The 15613-nt window shown below is 44.2% G+C and overlaps 1 protein-coding gene across 1 annotated transcript; it reads right to left on the reverse strand.

Moving 5' to 3' along the window:
• Positions 1-12649: 12649 nt before the first annotated feature.
• Positions 12650-14942, reverse strand: Mc5r (melanocortin 5 receptor). The gene is made up of 2 exons (XM_076837095.2): positions 14884-14942; positions 12650-13747 (listed from the first exon to the last, which is right to left on the reverse strand). The coding sequence occupies exon 2, from the start codon at positions 13705-13707 to the stop codon at positions 12730-12732; it is 978 nt and encodes a 325-aa protein (XP_076693210.1). The 5' UTR covers positions 13708-13747; positions 14884-14942; the 3' UTR covers positions 12650-12729.
• Positions 14943-15613: the final 671 nt, after the last annotated feature.

Below are 15613 nucleotides of genomic sequence, written 5' to 3' on the forward strand. Positions count from 1 at the left end.
CACAGGAGGGAGGGGTGCAGTCGGACTCCTGAAGCGAACTGGACCCACAGAGAGTTTCAGAAAGCCAGAGAAAGCAGATATCCAAGAACTTAAGGCAACTGTTGGAAGCCCCGAAGCTCAAACTAAGAGACCACTATGTTGGGAGTGCGACCTTGAACAAAGCACTTCATCTCTCTCACTCCTGAGGGTGAGTCAGTGATAGTACAGTTTATCTGTTTTGTTTTGTTTTTTTACATGAGTTGAGGGTTGAATACATAGGACATTGTAATATATTCGCACAACTTTGTTTTTTACTTTATTTTTTAAATTTTTATTGGTGCATATTAATTACACAGACTAGTGGATTTTGTTAATGCATATTTGCACATGTGTGTAACATGACTGGGTCAATTTCACTCCCCAGTACCTTCCCTATCCCTCCCCCACTCCTTCTGTTTGGTCACCTTCCTCTACCCTGAAGTCTGTCTCCCTTCTGTTTTCATGAGATCTTCCCCCTTGAGGTTTTTTTTTTTTTTTTCTTCTCTCTCTCTCTACCTTCCACATATGAAAGAAAACATACAGCACTTGTCTTCTGAGTCTGGTTTATTTCACTTAACATAAACCCCTCCAGGGGCTCCATGCACTGCAAATAACGTAATTTCATTCTTCTTTATGGCTGAGTATAACTCCATTGTGTATACATACCACGTTTTCTTATCCAGATGTCTGTTCATGGACACCTAGGCTGGTTCCATAACCTGGCTGTTGTGAATGCTGCTGCTATACTCAGGGGAATGAGTGCATCTCTGAAGAATGCTGTCTTTAATTGTTTGGGCTGCATACCAAGGAGTGCCATAGCTGGATAACATGGTGGTTCCATCTTTAATCTTTTGAGGAACCTCTAGCCTGGTTTCCACAGTGGCTGTACTAATTTACCTTCCCACTAACACTGCATAAGGATTCCCTTTCCCCTGCATCCTTGCCAACATCTATTGTTATTTACATTCTTAATGATTTTTTTTTTTTTTTTTTTTTGAGCAATTTCCAAGCGATGAGGTCTTGGGAAGAATTCTCACCTGGGCTACTTTAACTCCCCGACTGGTCAGAGGGCTATAAGTGAAAGAACAGAAACTGAGATAAGTTCACTGCCACCTGCTGGCAATGAGAAGAGTTGGCCATTTACCTTTAAAAGACTAACTGCGCTCAGCAGATGAAAGGAGGTCTCTCAGCCATCCAGTCTCCTCTGGCCTGGATGATGTTCTTTCCTTGAATTAACTGACTGCTTTGCTGTGTCTCTTCAGGCGCCAAGGTAGGAAGAAAGGCTGCACAGGGCCAGGATGAGGCAAGATCTCTCCACCTACTCAGCGTTAACAAAGGCTCCTGTCCTGGCCGTGGCCACTGGCTTGTAAATAGAACCAAGATGAGAACAGGGCCTGGAATCCAGCAGCCTCCTGCCCTCTGCTTGGCTCAGAAGATGGAGCCTGCCAACCCCACACTATCTCCTAGAAACCCATCAGCTGTTCCCAGCTAAATCCCCTTGCAGCAGAGCCTGGTGATTGATGTGCCCACCCACGCACTGAGAGCCACCCAACCTGCGATTTTCATTCCAAGTAGCTGTAAGGAAACCCACGCAATACTGTCAATCAAAGCCACCCTTTCACTCATAGGCATGGACAGAAGATCTAGGCTCCCTTAGCATTGGAGGGAAATAAACCACACAAACAGGAAGGAGCCTGAAGACACAACAATACACTTTGGAGAAAGTAAATGATTCAGAAGGACAGGAATTTTTAAAAACTAGAGAAAATTAGACAAGATATGGACCCATGCATCCTAAAACAGCTTGCTATGAAAAGAAGGTGATGAAAGGATCAAGAAAATTCATAGAAATTAAACATTCAGTTTCCCAGTTAAAGATTCAGTAGAAGAGATGGAGGAGAAGAGACACAATTGAAGGAGTCTTTCAGAATGAATAACCAAAAGGGAAAGGTGAAAAAATATCTTCGAAGGGAAAGAAAAGACCTAGAAGATGAGTCCAGATGTCCAACATGGTACCAACAGGACTTTAGCCAAGAGACACAGAGAAATTAGGGAAGAAGATAATAATAATCAAAGAAATAAGAGAAGAAAATTTCCCAGAGCTGAAGGAAAATATTTATGGTGGAAAGCTGATATTTCCTGCTATCTCCCTGTTTCAGCCAGGACTTGTCTATGATGGACAGAGCGTGGGTCATGGAATGCCTCATGGAAGCAGCCGACATTCTCTCTCTCTCTTTTTAAATCTTGTATTTATTTTTTAAAATCTTACTCAAAATAATAAATAATACAGTTTCAGAGGGGAAAATGTCATTGTACACGTATATCCTTTACGTACACAAACAACTTCATTCTGACATAATTTTCATTTGAAAGATCTAGATACAGTCTTATATAAGTGATTAAAGGCTCCTAAAATTTACTCAAACTTGCTATACAGTAAGAACCAAAATGAACAAATCATATAATTTTAAACTCTGCCCATTGCTTGAAACCTTGGAGGAACCTGTGGTACAATCAGTTGCTAAGACTAATTCTTCATCTGTTTAACATTTTATCAGTTTCTACCTACAAATGAATTCAGTAATTTAGACCAAAAATTATATCTATATAACATTTTATCTATGTTCACAGCAAATTTCAGAGTCTCTTTTGCCAGAATGTCTAGACACATTTAATATATTACTTAAAATTGCAGTCAGATTGAGCAGTCTCATTATCTACACTGTTTAATTGCCTAAAATACACAAAGCAGCTTTACTTAAATGCAAAGTATTATTAACATTGTACATTTCAGTTTGGGACCACAAAGTAATGTGTAATTTTTTTAAAAAATGGTATCTGGATGACTATATAGAATCTAGATCAATAGTAAGTATGCTAGAATTTAGTTACAGGTCTGGGAACTTTTAAAAGTACCATACTTCCAGAAGAAGTTCAATAAATGAAAAATAATAAAAACTACCATTATAAATGTAAGGTAATGCTTAACTCGCATTTCAGACATCTGATTGAATGCAGTTCTAAAAATGTAGATTAAAAAATCACATACTCCCTGCTTATGGTGTTCCATTTCCAAAGCACCACAGCAAAAGAGAATCCGCCTCTCATTTAAGTACCAACTGCCGATGGCAAACATCTGCACAGTAGCATCTAAAAATTATAAAACCAGCAAATTCAAATCACAGTGCTTTAAAAATATATATAATCGTTGGTAATCTTCAGAGAAGGCATGGCCTCATTAACATTCTGGTCTAGACCATGATGTGCCAGGGTTTTGAAACAAAAGCCATCACGCCGTTTCCTGCTTTGAACGAAGAGGAAAATCTTCCTTTTGTTGAGATATGTGATGTAAACAATAGCAACACAGAAAGCAAAACCAAGAAGCTGGAAACAGAAATGGCTGTCTTCCTTGTCTACATGTGAGGATGGGGCTTTACAAGATTTCACTGACCGCTTGATTTCCAGGTAACCCCTGCTCTCTTCCAAAGTCTCATGGGACTCACGGGCCCTGGGCCTGCTGGTCCAGCTGCAGTCTGGGTCTCCATACTCTCCATTGTCCAGAGTGGCTGCACCAGGATCCTGGTTGCCAGGCCCAGGAAGCAGGTGGTTTGCATGGCCCCTCATACTCCCCAGGCCGGCTGCAACCCTGAGGGGTTCAGCCAGAGCCTGTGCTGTTCAGCCGGGGTTCTTTAAGGCACCCAGAATCCCATTCTAGCCTTAAACTGCTGAACTCCAGACTTCTGGGGGAAAATGGTGCACTTCTGTCCTGGGGGCGTCACTGTTTCTTGCAAAATTTCTCTTATGTATAATGAACCCAATTCTAACTCTGCATGCTTCAAAACCCGCAGTTATTCGCCACTTGTGATTATTTAAATGTAAATATGAATTAAATTAAAAACTCGGCTCCTCAGCCCCACTGGCCACCTTTTTAATCCTCAGTGGTCATAGGTGGCCAGTGGCTACTGCAGTGGATGAAGCACAAATAAATAAATATTGGGTATTTCTGACATTTCCAAAAGTTCTGTTGGACACTGCTGCTGAACTGATTCAAGACACTTCCCACAGAGATGCTTCTGCGCTTGGAAAGGACACATAAGCAGCCTGCTCTCTGAAGTGCCTGGCAGGATCAGGACTGTGGATACTGAAAAGGACTCACAGAAGACGAGGCCCCCAGCCTGCCCTTTAAGGGTCATGCAGATGTCCACAGGTGCTCCTGCAGGCCAGCAAGCAGAAAGGGCAAGTCGGGTTCAGAGGAGGCTGATGTATTGATATGGAAGGCAACAAGAAGATGAGCTAATGTTTGCAAGTGTTTGAAGAACTGGCAGAATAGCCCTGGAGGGTGGGCTGATAGAGGAAGAACCCTCAGGCAGTCTGGATATTAATACCAAAATCCAAACTTAAATGTCAAAAAACAGAGCCCATCTGTGACCGAGGGAGTTAAGGACGAGGCCTCTCACCTCGACATTTTGCAGATCTAGAGATGCCCAGGGAGAAAGAGGAGTCCACAGTACCTCCAGAGCCTCTGGACAGAGAGGCCAGAGAGATGCTTTCACCCACACAGGAGACGAGGGAGAGAACCCTGTGAGGCTGAGTTTGAGAAGCTTGGAGAACATTTCCCTAAAACACCAGGCAGATGTTTAGAAGATAAGTTCAGCCTGAAAATAATGGATTTAAGAATTCTTTTTCTAGAGTTAAAAGAAAAAAGGCAGATGATTAAAAAAAATATGAAAAAAGGGAAATGTAATTCAAAATTTTAAAAAATATATTTATTTATTTATTTAGCTATTGGCGGACACAACATCCTTGTTTGTATGTGGTGCTGAGGATAGAACCCGGGCTGCACGCATGCCAGGCGAGCGCGCTACCACTTGAGCCACATCCCCAGCCCGTAATTCAAAATTATGATGAGATAGCTCACACCACTCAAAATGTCACTCTATATATATATATATATATATATATATATACACACAAATATATACTTGGGATATATATATTTGAGATACACACACACACAAACACACATTGATGAGGAAATAGAGTAAAAGGAACTCTGTGTACTGTTGTTGGGAATGAAAATTAGTGTAGGGTCCTCTAAAAACTAAAAATAGATCTACCACATGATCCTGCTATGCTGCTTCTGGAATATATCCAAAGGAATCTAAATGAGCATATCAAAGAGATACCTGCATGTCCATGTTGATTGTGGCACTATTCACAATAGCAAAGTTATGGAATCAACCTAGGTGTCCATTGACAGATGATTTGATAAAGAAAATGTGTCTTGTCTATACAAAGGAGTATTATTCAGCCATAAAGAAAAACAAAATGCTTATCAGTGGCAGCCCAATGGATGGGACCAGAAGACACTATGTTAAGTGACATCAGCCACACACTGGAAGACCAGTACCTCATGGTTTCTTTCATATGGAAGCTAAACCCAAAGTCAACCTCACGTAGGATAATGATCACTAGAGGTTGGGAAGGGAGGGGGTGTGGATAAAGGGAGCCTGGGCCAGCCCATGTTGTATGCCCATGTGGAAAAGCCACACCCAACCCCATTAATATGTTCAATTACTAGAGTTCATAAAAAGTCATATTTTAAGTCAAATCCATGGAAGTTGATGAGATCACTGAAGGAGGAAACTGCCGGGTTTGTGTTGGGAGGGTCTGCTCTTGTGGCTCATTCTATACTAAGCTAGACCTTGCTCATGGGATCCAGGCCTGCTCAAGCCTCAGGCAACAGGCCCGCCCTGGCCAGGTCAGCCTTCTCCATGCATGGCTCACAGACAATCTTAACAGACTCAACCCAAAGCACAGATCACTGAGAAGAAGGCCATGAATATGAGCAAGATATATGGCCATGTCTTTTGTTTAATGTTAGCAAAAAATGACCAAGCTGGGTACAAATGTCACGGATCAGCACAGCCTTTGTTCAGCGGTGAAGAGATACACCTGGTGGGCCCACTTTCCTTCTGGACAATGAGCCAGTGGCCAAAGGAGGAATCTGTGTTTCCATATGCCACACCCAGAGGTGACTTAATTATGGACAGAGCATGTCAGTTTGGGCACTCAGGAAACAGGTTTGTGAGAATTTAAAATTTGTTTTTACTGGACAATGTTTTTACTTAGGGAGGAATGGAGGGTCTGGGCTCAGAGTTCAGTGCTTATTCCTTTCCCTTCAGGGTCCCATTGTACTGTCTACTGGGAAAGGATTTATTTGGGGAAGGAGAAATGATTTGGCTTCCTCCCAAAGATTGCTATTTTAGGTTTGATGCATATATCCTGCCTGGGGATTGTCTTGTCACTGGGAAAGAATCAAGGTTATCAATGTGTGGCTTCTTCTTCACTCCCTCTTCCCAGGCCACACTACTTTGGGGCTTATCATTTTCCATATCTTACATTTATAACCAGCACTAAAAGGCTTAATAAGACAAAAAGGAGGGGGAGGGTATCAGGAGAGGGATATGAGAGATCCACAGCAAATTGTGATCTGAAAGATACCAGAAAAAAACAGAGTGTGCACTCCACGTAGGGTCCAAACACTTTGAGCATCATCTTAATTGAACACTGAATGAAGAATCAGCACCATGTTGGGAGACGGTGACAAGAACAGGTGGGCTAGGGTCTGAGTTCCTTTTTGTTAAACCTGCGGGTTAAGTGGGTCTCCAACCGTGGCATCCTCCCTTTAAAATGGCTTCTTATTCTCTCTGTCCCTGGCCAACAACCTATTGCAGCCCTCAGCCCCTGCCCTCAGTTACCCCCATATCTCTCCTGGAACAAATGTATCTTTTCTGTGAAACTAATCTATAAGCACAGATTTTTAACAGATTATGCCATGTATATTAAAAAAAATAATAAAAGAGGAAGAAAAGAAAAGAAAAAAAGCTCTTAATTGCTGCCTATTCCTATAAAATAAGTGTAGTGAAGTACCTGGACTTTTCTGGTTCTAACACTTCCTCAGCATAGTGATTCCCAAGTGGAGTGGAGGAAAGAGCCGAGGATACCCTGACCACCTTGAGAGCTTTCCCAAGCCCTTCCCCTCAGCCCAGAGCTCTGATCTGGGCCCCACACCACCTGGGAGCTGGTGCTACTCGTGGGGAAATGCAGCAGGTGGATCACTCCTGTGCTCGTGCCAGGCCACACGGGCTCGTTCTTGCCTTGCTGTGCCCTTTCCACACATATGGCCATGTTTAAAAGTAAATAAACCAGGAAAGACAGTGGAACGAGATGGATATCACTACCCCAAGTAGACATATGAAGACACGAATGGTGTGACTCTACTTTGTGTTCAACCAGAGACATGAAAAATTATGCTCTATATGTGTACTGTGAATTGAAATGCATTCTGCTGTCATGTATAACAAGTTAGAATAAATAAACAAATTTTCAAAAATGAATAAATAAAGCAACTGTAATGTCTTGGCCAGTAAGCTCCACACAATGACACTGCGTGGCCCATCCGGGCAGGTGCTATTCACCTATCACACCCAAAAGTACATAGTTGGTTGGATTTCCCAGCCCACTGGGAAGTGAGACCATGTGACTGGTTCCAATGAGTGATATGTGGGTAGGAAAAGAGCTCACAAGCTAGGGTGTGTCAGGATGGGGCTTCCTTCAACCCAGATACCAGAGTAGCTGCAAGGGATAACCCTCCTAATTTGTGCAGAGCATGTGACATAATTGAAATGCAAGTTCTCAGTATGTGAATTCACTGAGATTTAGAATCTCTTTGTTTCTACAGGATGATCTTAGGTTTCAGAATGAGGCCCTTGGACCAACAGTATCATGGAGCTTGTTAAAAATACAAAATGTTAGCTCCTGCCCCAAGCCCCCTAACAAGCTCTTCTCATGCTCTGCATGGCTATCAGAGCTTGAGAAGCACTGGCCTCCACCCCCTGGAAGTATAGAAATTGTTGCCCAAAAATAGCCAAATCACTATACCTAAAGGTCTTAAAAACAGCAGCCACATCAATGTTTATAGCAGCACAATTAGCTAAACTGTGGAACCAACCTAGATGCCCTTCAGTAGATGAACGGATAAAGAAAATGTGGTGTATATACACAATGGAATATTACTCAGTAATAAAAGAGAATAAAATCATGGCATTTGAAGGTAAATAGATGGAGTTGGAGAAGAAAATGCTAAGTGAAGAAAGCCCATCCCCAAAAACCAAAGGCCAAATGTTTTCTCTGATAAGTGGATGCTGATTCATAATGGGGGGTGAAGTAGATGGGAGAAATGGAGGGACTTTGGATAGGGCAAAGGGGAGGGTTGGGAATGGAGGGGGCATGGAGATAGGAAAAATGGTGGAATGAGATGGACATCATTACCCTAGGTACATGTACGATGACATGAATTGTATACAACTAGAGAAATGAAAACTTGTGCTCCATTTGTGTACTGTAAATCAAAATGCATTCTGCTCTCATGTATAACTAATTAGAACAAATAAATAAATAAAATTTTTAAATGACTAAATCAACACTAAAACCAGTATGTAAATGGGAAGGATGACTGTGCCGGGTACGTGGTGGCAAAGAAGATGCTTGAAGGATGGATACTGTGCAAGATGATGCATGGAAGGTGGAAAGCAGAACAGGGGTCGTGTGCATTGTTCTTGTCAGCTGCATTTAATGAGATGTCACCAGGAAGAGATGCTAGGGACCTGCACAGGAAGAGGAGCCTCAATGAGGCAGCAGGTGATCCAGCAGGTGGAGGCCTTCCTCGTTACCAAACGGAACATGTCATTATTAAGATGGGAATTTCACGTTATGTATGTTGTATCATAAATAAAATAAATAAACCAATAAAATAGAATTCTTTAGTGATGATGCCATGTGGCTGCAGGGAGAAGACTCAGGAAAATCCAGAAACCACCCGTTGTTGTTTTTTTAAAGAGAGAGAGAGAGAGAATTTTTTAATATTTATTTTTTAGTTTTCGGTGGACACAACATTTTTATTTTTTTATTTTTATGTGGTGTTGAGGACCAAACCCAGAGCCCTGCGCATGCCAGGCAAGCGTGCTACTGCTTGAGCCATATCCCCAGCCCTAAGAGACCACCCTTCTTAACCCAAAAAGCAGAAGATAAAACTAAGAAAGTTGAATAGCACAGAGCAATTAAAACTCAGATTGGGCAAAAGGATCAAATCACGCCATGCTCTCACCGATGCTCCTAACTCCTCCAAGGGGATGATGGAAGTGTCTCAGAGTCAGGTCCAAGGAGGATGCATTAGAAGGGTCCAGTGAACCCTCTCACTGGATAAAATGGCTGGGGGGAAATGAAATTTTTCCTCAAAGCCTGATAGACTCGGTGTATGCACAGTTGAGAGGCACGAAAAGTCTTGGGGACAATAAGAAAGACACAGGATGCCAAGGAACAGGTCCAGATGGGCACTGTCCAGTGTGATTGCCATGGGCCACACAAGGTCGGTGAGCACCTGAACATGGCACTGTGTGTCCCCACTCTTCCCCCTCCTGAATGGGAGTGCCTGCATGGTCCCTAGTCCAACATGGCCTTGGGATAATGGAGCAGATAAGCCGTCCTTCTAGTTGATTGGTCTCCAGACATAGAGACAGCCTTGTTCAAAGTTATTCTCCCTCATCTCAGAACTCAGGTGGCACCCGCCCTGCACCCAGCAGTGAGATTGCCATTACAGTATGCGAGAGTGTCTTTTTACAATACGTGCAGCATCAGCCCTCATAGTATAACAGATAGTCTGTGGCCCATTGGTTTACATTTAATCCTATGTAGAATCTTGAATATGTGTTTCCACATGTCTTTGATAGTCATATCCTAATTAACCCATGTTCCATAAGCTCCTGATGGCAGGGATTTGCTGATGGGCACCATTTTCTACCCCATACTAAGCACATAGAACTTGATAAGCTCCAAATATTTGTTTTCTGAGACATAGACTTTTGGACAGTATATAAAGTCAAATGTGAAGTTTTCTTTCATTTGTTAAACCATTTTGAATGGAGAAATGGACATCCTATAGACAATAAATATTTTCAAGTAGTCTTGGTCATAATTTGCCCATCATTGTACCCACTTATTTTGCAGGAGCTGCCAACAAATTGATAGAAAGACCAAAAGCCTTCCAAATCACACACACCCCATGACCAGTTCAAATGGGCACTCTTGTCCTCCCATTTTTTAAAAAAATATTTTTTTAGTTATACATAGACACAATATCTTTATTTTGTTTATTTATTTTTATGTGGTGCTGAGGATTGAACCCAGGGTCTCTCATGTGCAAGGCGAGCGCTCTACCGCTGAGCCACAACCCCAGCCCCATTGTTAGCATATTTTTAAAAATTGATACATTCTTCCATTTCTTTGAACATATATTTTTACACCAAATAGATATCCTACAGAAAAGGAAATTTAACCTACAACACCCTTCAATATTTAAGAGTTATATGTATTTTTATTTTTATTCTTTTTCTTTTTTTTTGTGGGGCAGGGGTTGGTTGGGTACCAGGAATTGGCTCATTTACAGATATTGACCAAGTCGCTACATGTATTCCTTCCAACTGGAGACACATCTAAATACATGGGCTATTACTGTAGTACTTAAATGTGGTTTAAAAGACATTGGAGCATTTCCTTAAGACCTTCACATAAAAGGTCGGACCTTGTACTGAGTCATGAAGCACCAGAACCAAGAATTAGCCCAATAAGAACTGAGTTCCCTGATGAGCCAGTGTGAACTACGAGAGTCAGTTTCATCCCACTTAAGGAACTGGAATTCCAGTGATGTCACTTAGCACTCAGGGCTATTAGAAGATTTGACACATTTACTTAGCCACCTAACAAACATTAAATGAGTGCCTACTCTGTACAAGATGGGAGGCCACTGCCACAGAACCCAGATTCCCAGGAGACAGCCACAGGAACACAGGGCTGGGGTTTCCATAATCACATTATGATCACCTGCTTCTTGTTCGTGATTACACACAGGAATTTTCAGCAAAAAGGAACAGAGAACATTTGAAGGGCTAGATGCCCCTTCAAATCCCAATTGTTAATAACTTACTAATTTGCCAGTTTCCAAGGATCTGGGTGTCTTATGCACTTTCCTATTGATGCCAGCACAATTTTATCACGACTCTGCACTCCCAAGGGTGAGCGTCATACCCATAGGTGATTTCTGTGACTGCACCTGGGAGTTCCTCTGCCCTAACCGACTTCAGCAGGAAGGGCCCTCTTTGTTCTAGTAGCTCACCGTTGTGTGCCCCTGACGATCTACTGCTTTATTTTACATATTTCCTTCTAGGTGTGAATGTCCAAACCAAAGAGAAAAACTAATACCAAGAAGCCATTAAGAGATTGGAATGTATACTTCACTTCAGATGAGGACCCTGGGATCCAGAGGCCACACAGCAGGTCTGCTGGTGTCCAAGCCACTACTCTGACCACTGACCCCTGCATTCTCCCTTAGTTTTTCTCCCATCTGGTTCATTTTTTAAAAAGAAAAAGAAAAGCCTCCTAGAGCTTTACTGTTTACTGGAAGTTCTCATTTTCCTCAATACCATCCTGGGAGAGGTCAGCACAGACACAGAGAGTGAAATAAGATGTTCATCCAGGGATAGCCGAGCTAGGGCCTGAACTGGGGTATTCTCACTCCACTCTAGATTAGAGAAGATGGGGCTCCCTGGGTACCAGATTGGGCCCCCGGCCTTCAACAGCTGCTAGAGTCAGGTTGAGATAGTGCAAAGTGTCCACACACAAGGTTTCAGACACCAAGACTGACCCTGGGTGAGAAGGTTAGAAACAGCTCAGCCCGGGGCACGCACTCCGTGCAGCAGGAGAGGGGAGGGCCCTGACACACCCCCATGTACTTGGAAACCCTGGATTGAGTCGGATAAGACAATACGGAGTCATCACAGAGACTTTTACAACACACGAGACAAGGTTTGCAGCATCCAGTTTTATGTGTGGGTAAGTGCAAAACCATGACTGACAGAAGCATAGTTAAGGAAATTCCATTTTCAGACAATTATAAATACAAGCCACGAAGCCAGAAGTTCAGGAAAGGAGAGCTGTAGAGACAACCATACAAGTGAACAGGACATTTCAAATGGAAAGAATTCGACCGTCTATTCTTTCCTGGAAAGCATACATTACTCTTCAGTGAACTGAGCAAAGGATGAACCTGCTTCTAGGGCAAAAGAAAAAAAAAGCAATCATATTTAATCTAGATATTCATACATTTTTAAACTTTTTTTTTAGTTGCAGATGAACACAATATTTTTACTTTTATTTATTTTTTTATGTGGTGCTGAGGATCTTGAACCCAGGGTCTCATGCATGCAGGGCAAGTGCTCTACTGCTGAGCCTCAGCCCCAGCCCCTAGATATTCATGCTTTTTCTTCCAATAGCAGCCTGTTCTGCAGGCTTAGACTTACATGCACTCTGTATGTTGTGCATTCCCTAAGTCCACACAGAGGGAGGTTGGACTTGAGAAATAGCAAGATGAAAAGGGACAGTGAAAAACTGTCACAGGCCACTTCCAAAATGGAGAAGCAACATGCACACATTTGACATGACAGTAACCACAGGAGAAAAGGTGCACACATCTGAGCTGGAGAAGAGATAAGGAGATCGCAGTTCCGATTCCTAGAGATCCTCCCGGCTCCTTGGCTGGACCTCACCGGCTCTGCCAGAGGAGAATTGAGAGCCAGAGAGAGGGTGGCGTCTGGATTAATACCTGCTAGGGAATCTACAGCTCATTCTGAAGCCATGGCAGCAAATGATCTCTTTAAAGGTCTTCCGCATTTCTTGGCTGCGGAAGGCATAGATCAGAGGGTCGATCACGGAGTTACACATGATGAGGATCAGGTACATGTTGAAGTGGGACATGAAGCAGGAGCAATAGATGTTCTGCGGGCAGGAGATCATTAAGATGAGATGGAGGAAGAAGGGGGCCCAGCACACGATGAAAACCCCCAGCAGCATGGTGAGCGTGACGGCGCCCTTCATGCTGGTCCTCGGCCGCACAGAGCTGTACCCGGGCGCGGCGGCGATCCGCTTGACGTGGGTCCGCGCCAGGAGGAACATGTGAATGTACAGGGACACCATGAGGAACAGCATGGTGAAGAACATGGAGATGAGGCACACGATGACGTATGTGGATTCGTAGTAAAGGATGAAGACGATGCCGCAGCCCGTGCAGCAGGTCCAGATGCACGCGATGATGGCCCCCGAGCGCTTGGCGGTCATGATGTGGTGGTAGCGCAGCGCGTAGAAGATGGTGACGTACCTGTCCACCGCGATGGCCAGCAAACTGCACATGGAGGCCACCACGGAAATACAGATCATGGAGTCAAACACATTGTCAATGTGGCGCACAAAGGCGTCTGCCATCACCAGGTGCTTGTTATTTATCAGGTAGATGGTGATGGTCTCCCAGGCGTTGGACATGCTCACCAGCATGTCGGCCACCGCTAAGCTGCACACGAAGAAGTACATGGGCGAGTGCAAGTTCTTGTTCTTCACGATGGCGCCGATGACCAAGATGTTCTCCAAGAGGCTGATGAGACCCAGCGTCAGGAACACCTCCACAGCGATGCCCATGTCCTCGCAGGGAGACGACTTGTTCTTGACATTGAGTCCTGAAATGTTGCCCTCAGTGGCGTTCAGGCCGAGGTCCAAGAAATGCAGGTGAAATGAGGAATTCATGGCTGGGGGAAAACACCACCTCTTCTTGCCAGTAAATGTACTGTAAGACCGGATTTTTCATAATCCAAAAGGTTAAGGAGAGAGAGAGAGAGAGAGAGAGAGAGAGAGAGAGGGAGGGGCGGGGCAGGCAGGCAAAGAAAAACATCCCAAAGCAATCACAATGCAGGAAAGGGGGTGAATGAATGAACATTCTGACTTACATTCCTGATCCCCAGGATACTGCCCCTCTAACATCCAGACCTAGAATTTTCACCAGCATTTTCTGATCTCCTTCCTGTAAACTGACATTTTTTCACCTACCTAAATAGAGTGGCGTTCATCTCTGTGTATCCAGGGTGGTTTCACTTTTTATGCCTATTGCCCTGGTCCCAAGTTTACTCTCAAAAGTGAGGTCCCCTCTAGCCTACAAAAATCCCATAAAACCCCAACCTCTCTCCAGATTTTCACATTCCTAAGGCGACTACGCCACATGTTCCTCCAGTGAGCACAGATTTCTCAAGACAGACATTTGCATTCTTCACATTGGCCCTGACTGTCTTCAAAACTCCTGCAACTCAGACTGCACAGCTACATCTCCAGAACCAAGACTGTGATAGTGTACCCTTAAGCATGATCTCACATAGAAGTTACTGCCTCCAGCTCCTAAGCTTCCCTGGTACAAACAGGTTAAAGTTGAGAAAAAATGAGTCTCTTTTCCCCTCAATCAATATTTCCCCCTGAATTCTGCATTATTTGACATTCCCGGAAAGTCTGATTAATAGCTTTGTAAGTTCCACGGGAGCCCAGTATGAAGAACCCAGCCATTTACATGTATCAAGGACTAGAGTCAGAGACTTCAGTCCCTTTTTATTCTATTTCCCAGTCTTGATTTATATTCAAAAATCCTTTTGCCCTCCAAACTCAGAGCATACCTGGGGACAGAGAATGTCCATGCTCATTCACACTGACAATCATAAGCATTTATGGAACCAGAATCATTTTTCATATATTTATGTTCAGTTCCATCCCAGATATATCGACCAAGTATACTATGATATCACATCACATCCAGCTGTTTTAAAAATTCGCCCAATGAGCTAGAGGCCTCCACCCTGCCCTCCTCCACATGTGGGGTAGGCACGATTTTGCATCCGTTTTCAAGCAATTTCAAGGAAATAGAAAGTTGTGGCTATTTACCGGCGCTCTCCCTGGGCTCGGATCTTGCTCCGCGCTCAGCCTGGGCACCCGGCGTCCACGCGCGGGGACCGCCTCTGCGAGCTCAGGGCCATCGCTGGGACGCGTCCTCCTCCTGCGGAGCGCCAGCAGCGTTTATGCAGCCGGCCCGCCCCTATCGCCGCCCCTCGGACCTGAGCGTCCCTCCTCTCCGCAACCTGGTCTCGCCGGGGCAGAGCCCAGGAGTCTCTGACTTTTCGGTACCACCTAGCGGTCCAGCGCTGTAGAGCAGCACCTGCTCCCACAGGCGGGCGCGGGGCCAGCCTTGGGAACCTCATCTGCAAGCAGCAGCTGCTGCTCCTGAGAGCGCGGCTCCTGCCCCAAGTGCATCCGCCCACATGCTTTTTGTTATTGTGGTTGTTCTTGCCTTTACTCTTTTCCCTCCTTCTCTAATGCACTGATTAAAATGCTGTCCAGCTCAAAGATCGTCCTGCCGTATGTTTCTCCGGGACAGGCGTGACTGGTGTACCCTGGTGCTCATTCTCGGGGGAAAGCCTGGAAGCCCTCGACGTGACTCTGCCTCACACACCCCTGGCAATGTAAGTACAGGACACCAGGATCTGGGCCATCTAATGGCACTGGGAGTTCTCATGCCAGGGCAGAGCCACAGAAGGGAATCTGCAGATTTCCTCTGTGGAACTCGGTGCTGTGGGTGCAGAGAGGAAAGAGCTGACAAAAAATATCGGAAGACTTG

This window comes from Callospermophilus lateralis, chromosome 17 (assembly GCF_048772815.1).
Source record: "Callospermophilus lateralis isolate mCalLat2 chromosome 17, mCalLat2.hap1, whole genome shotgun sequence".
NCBI classification, from domain to species: Eukaryota; Metazoa; Chordata; class Mammalia; order Rodentia; family Sciuridae; genus Callospermophilus; species Callospermophilus lateralis.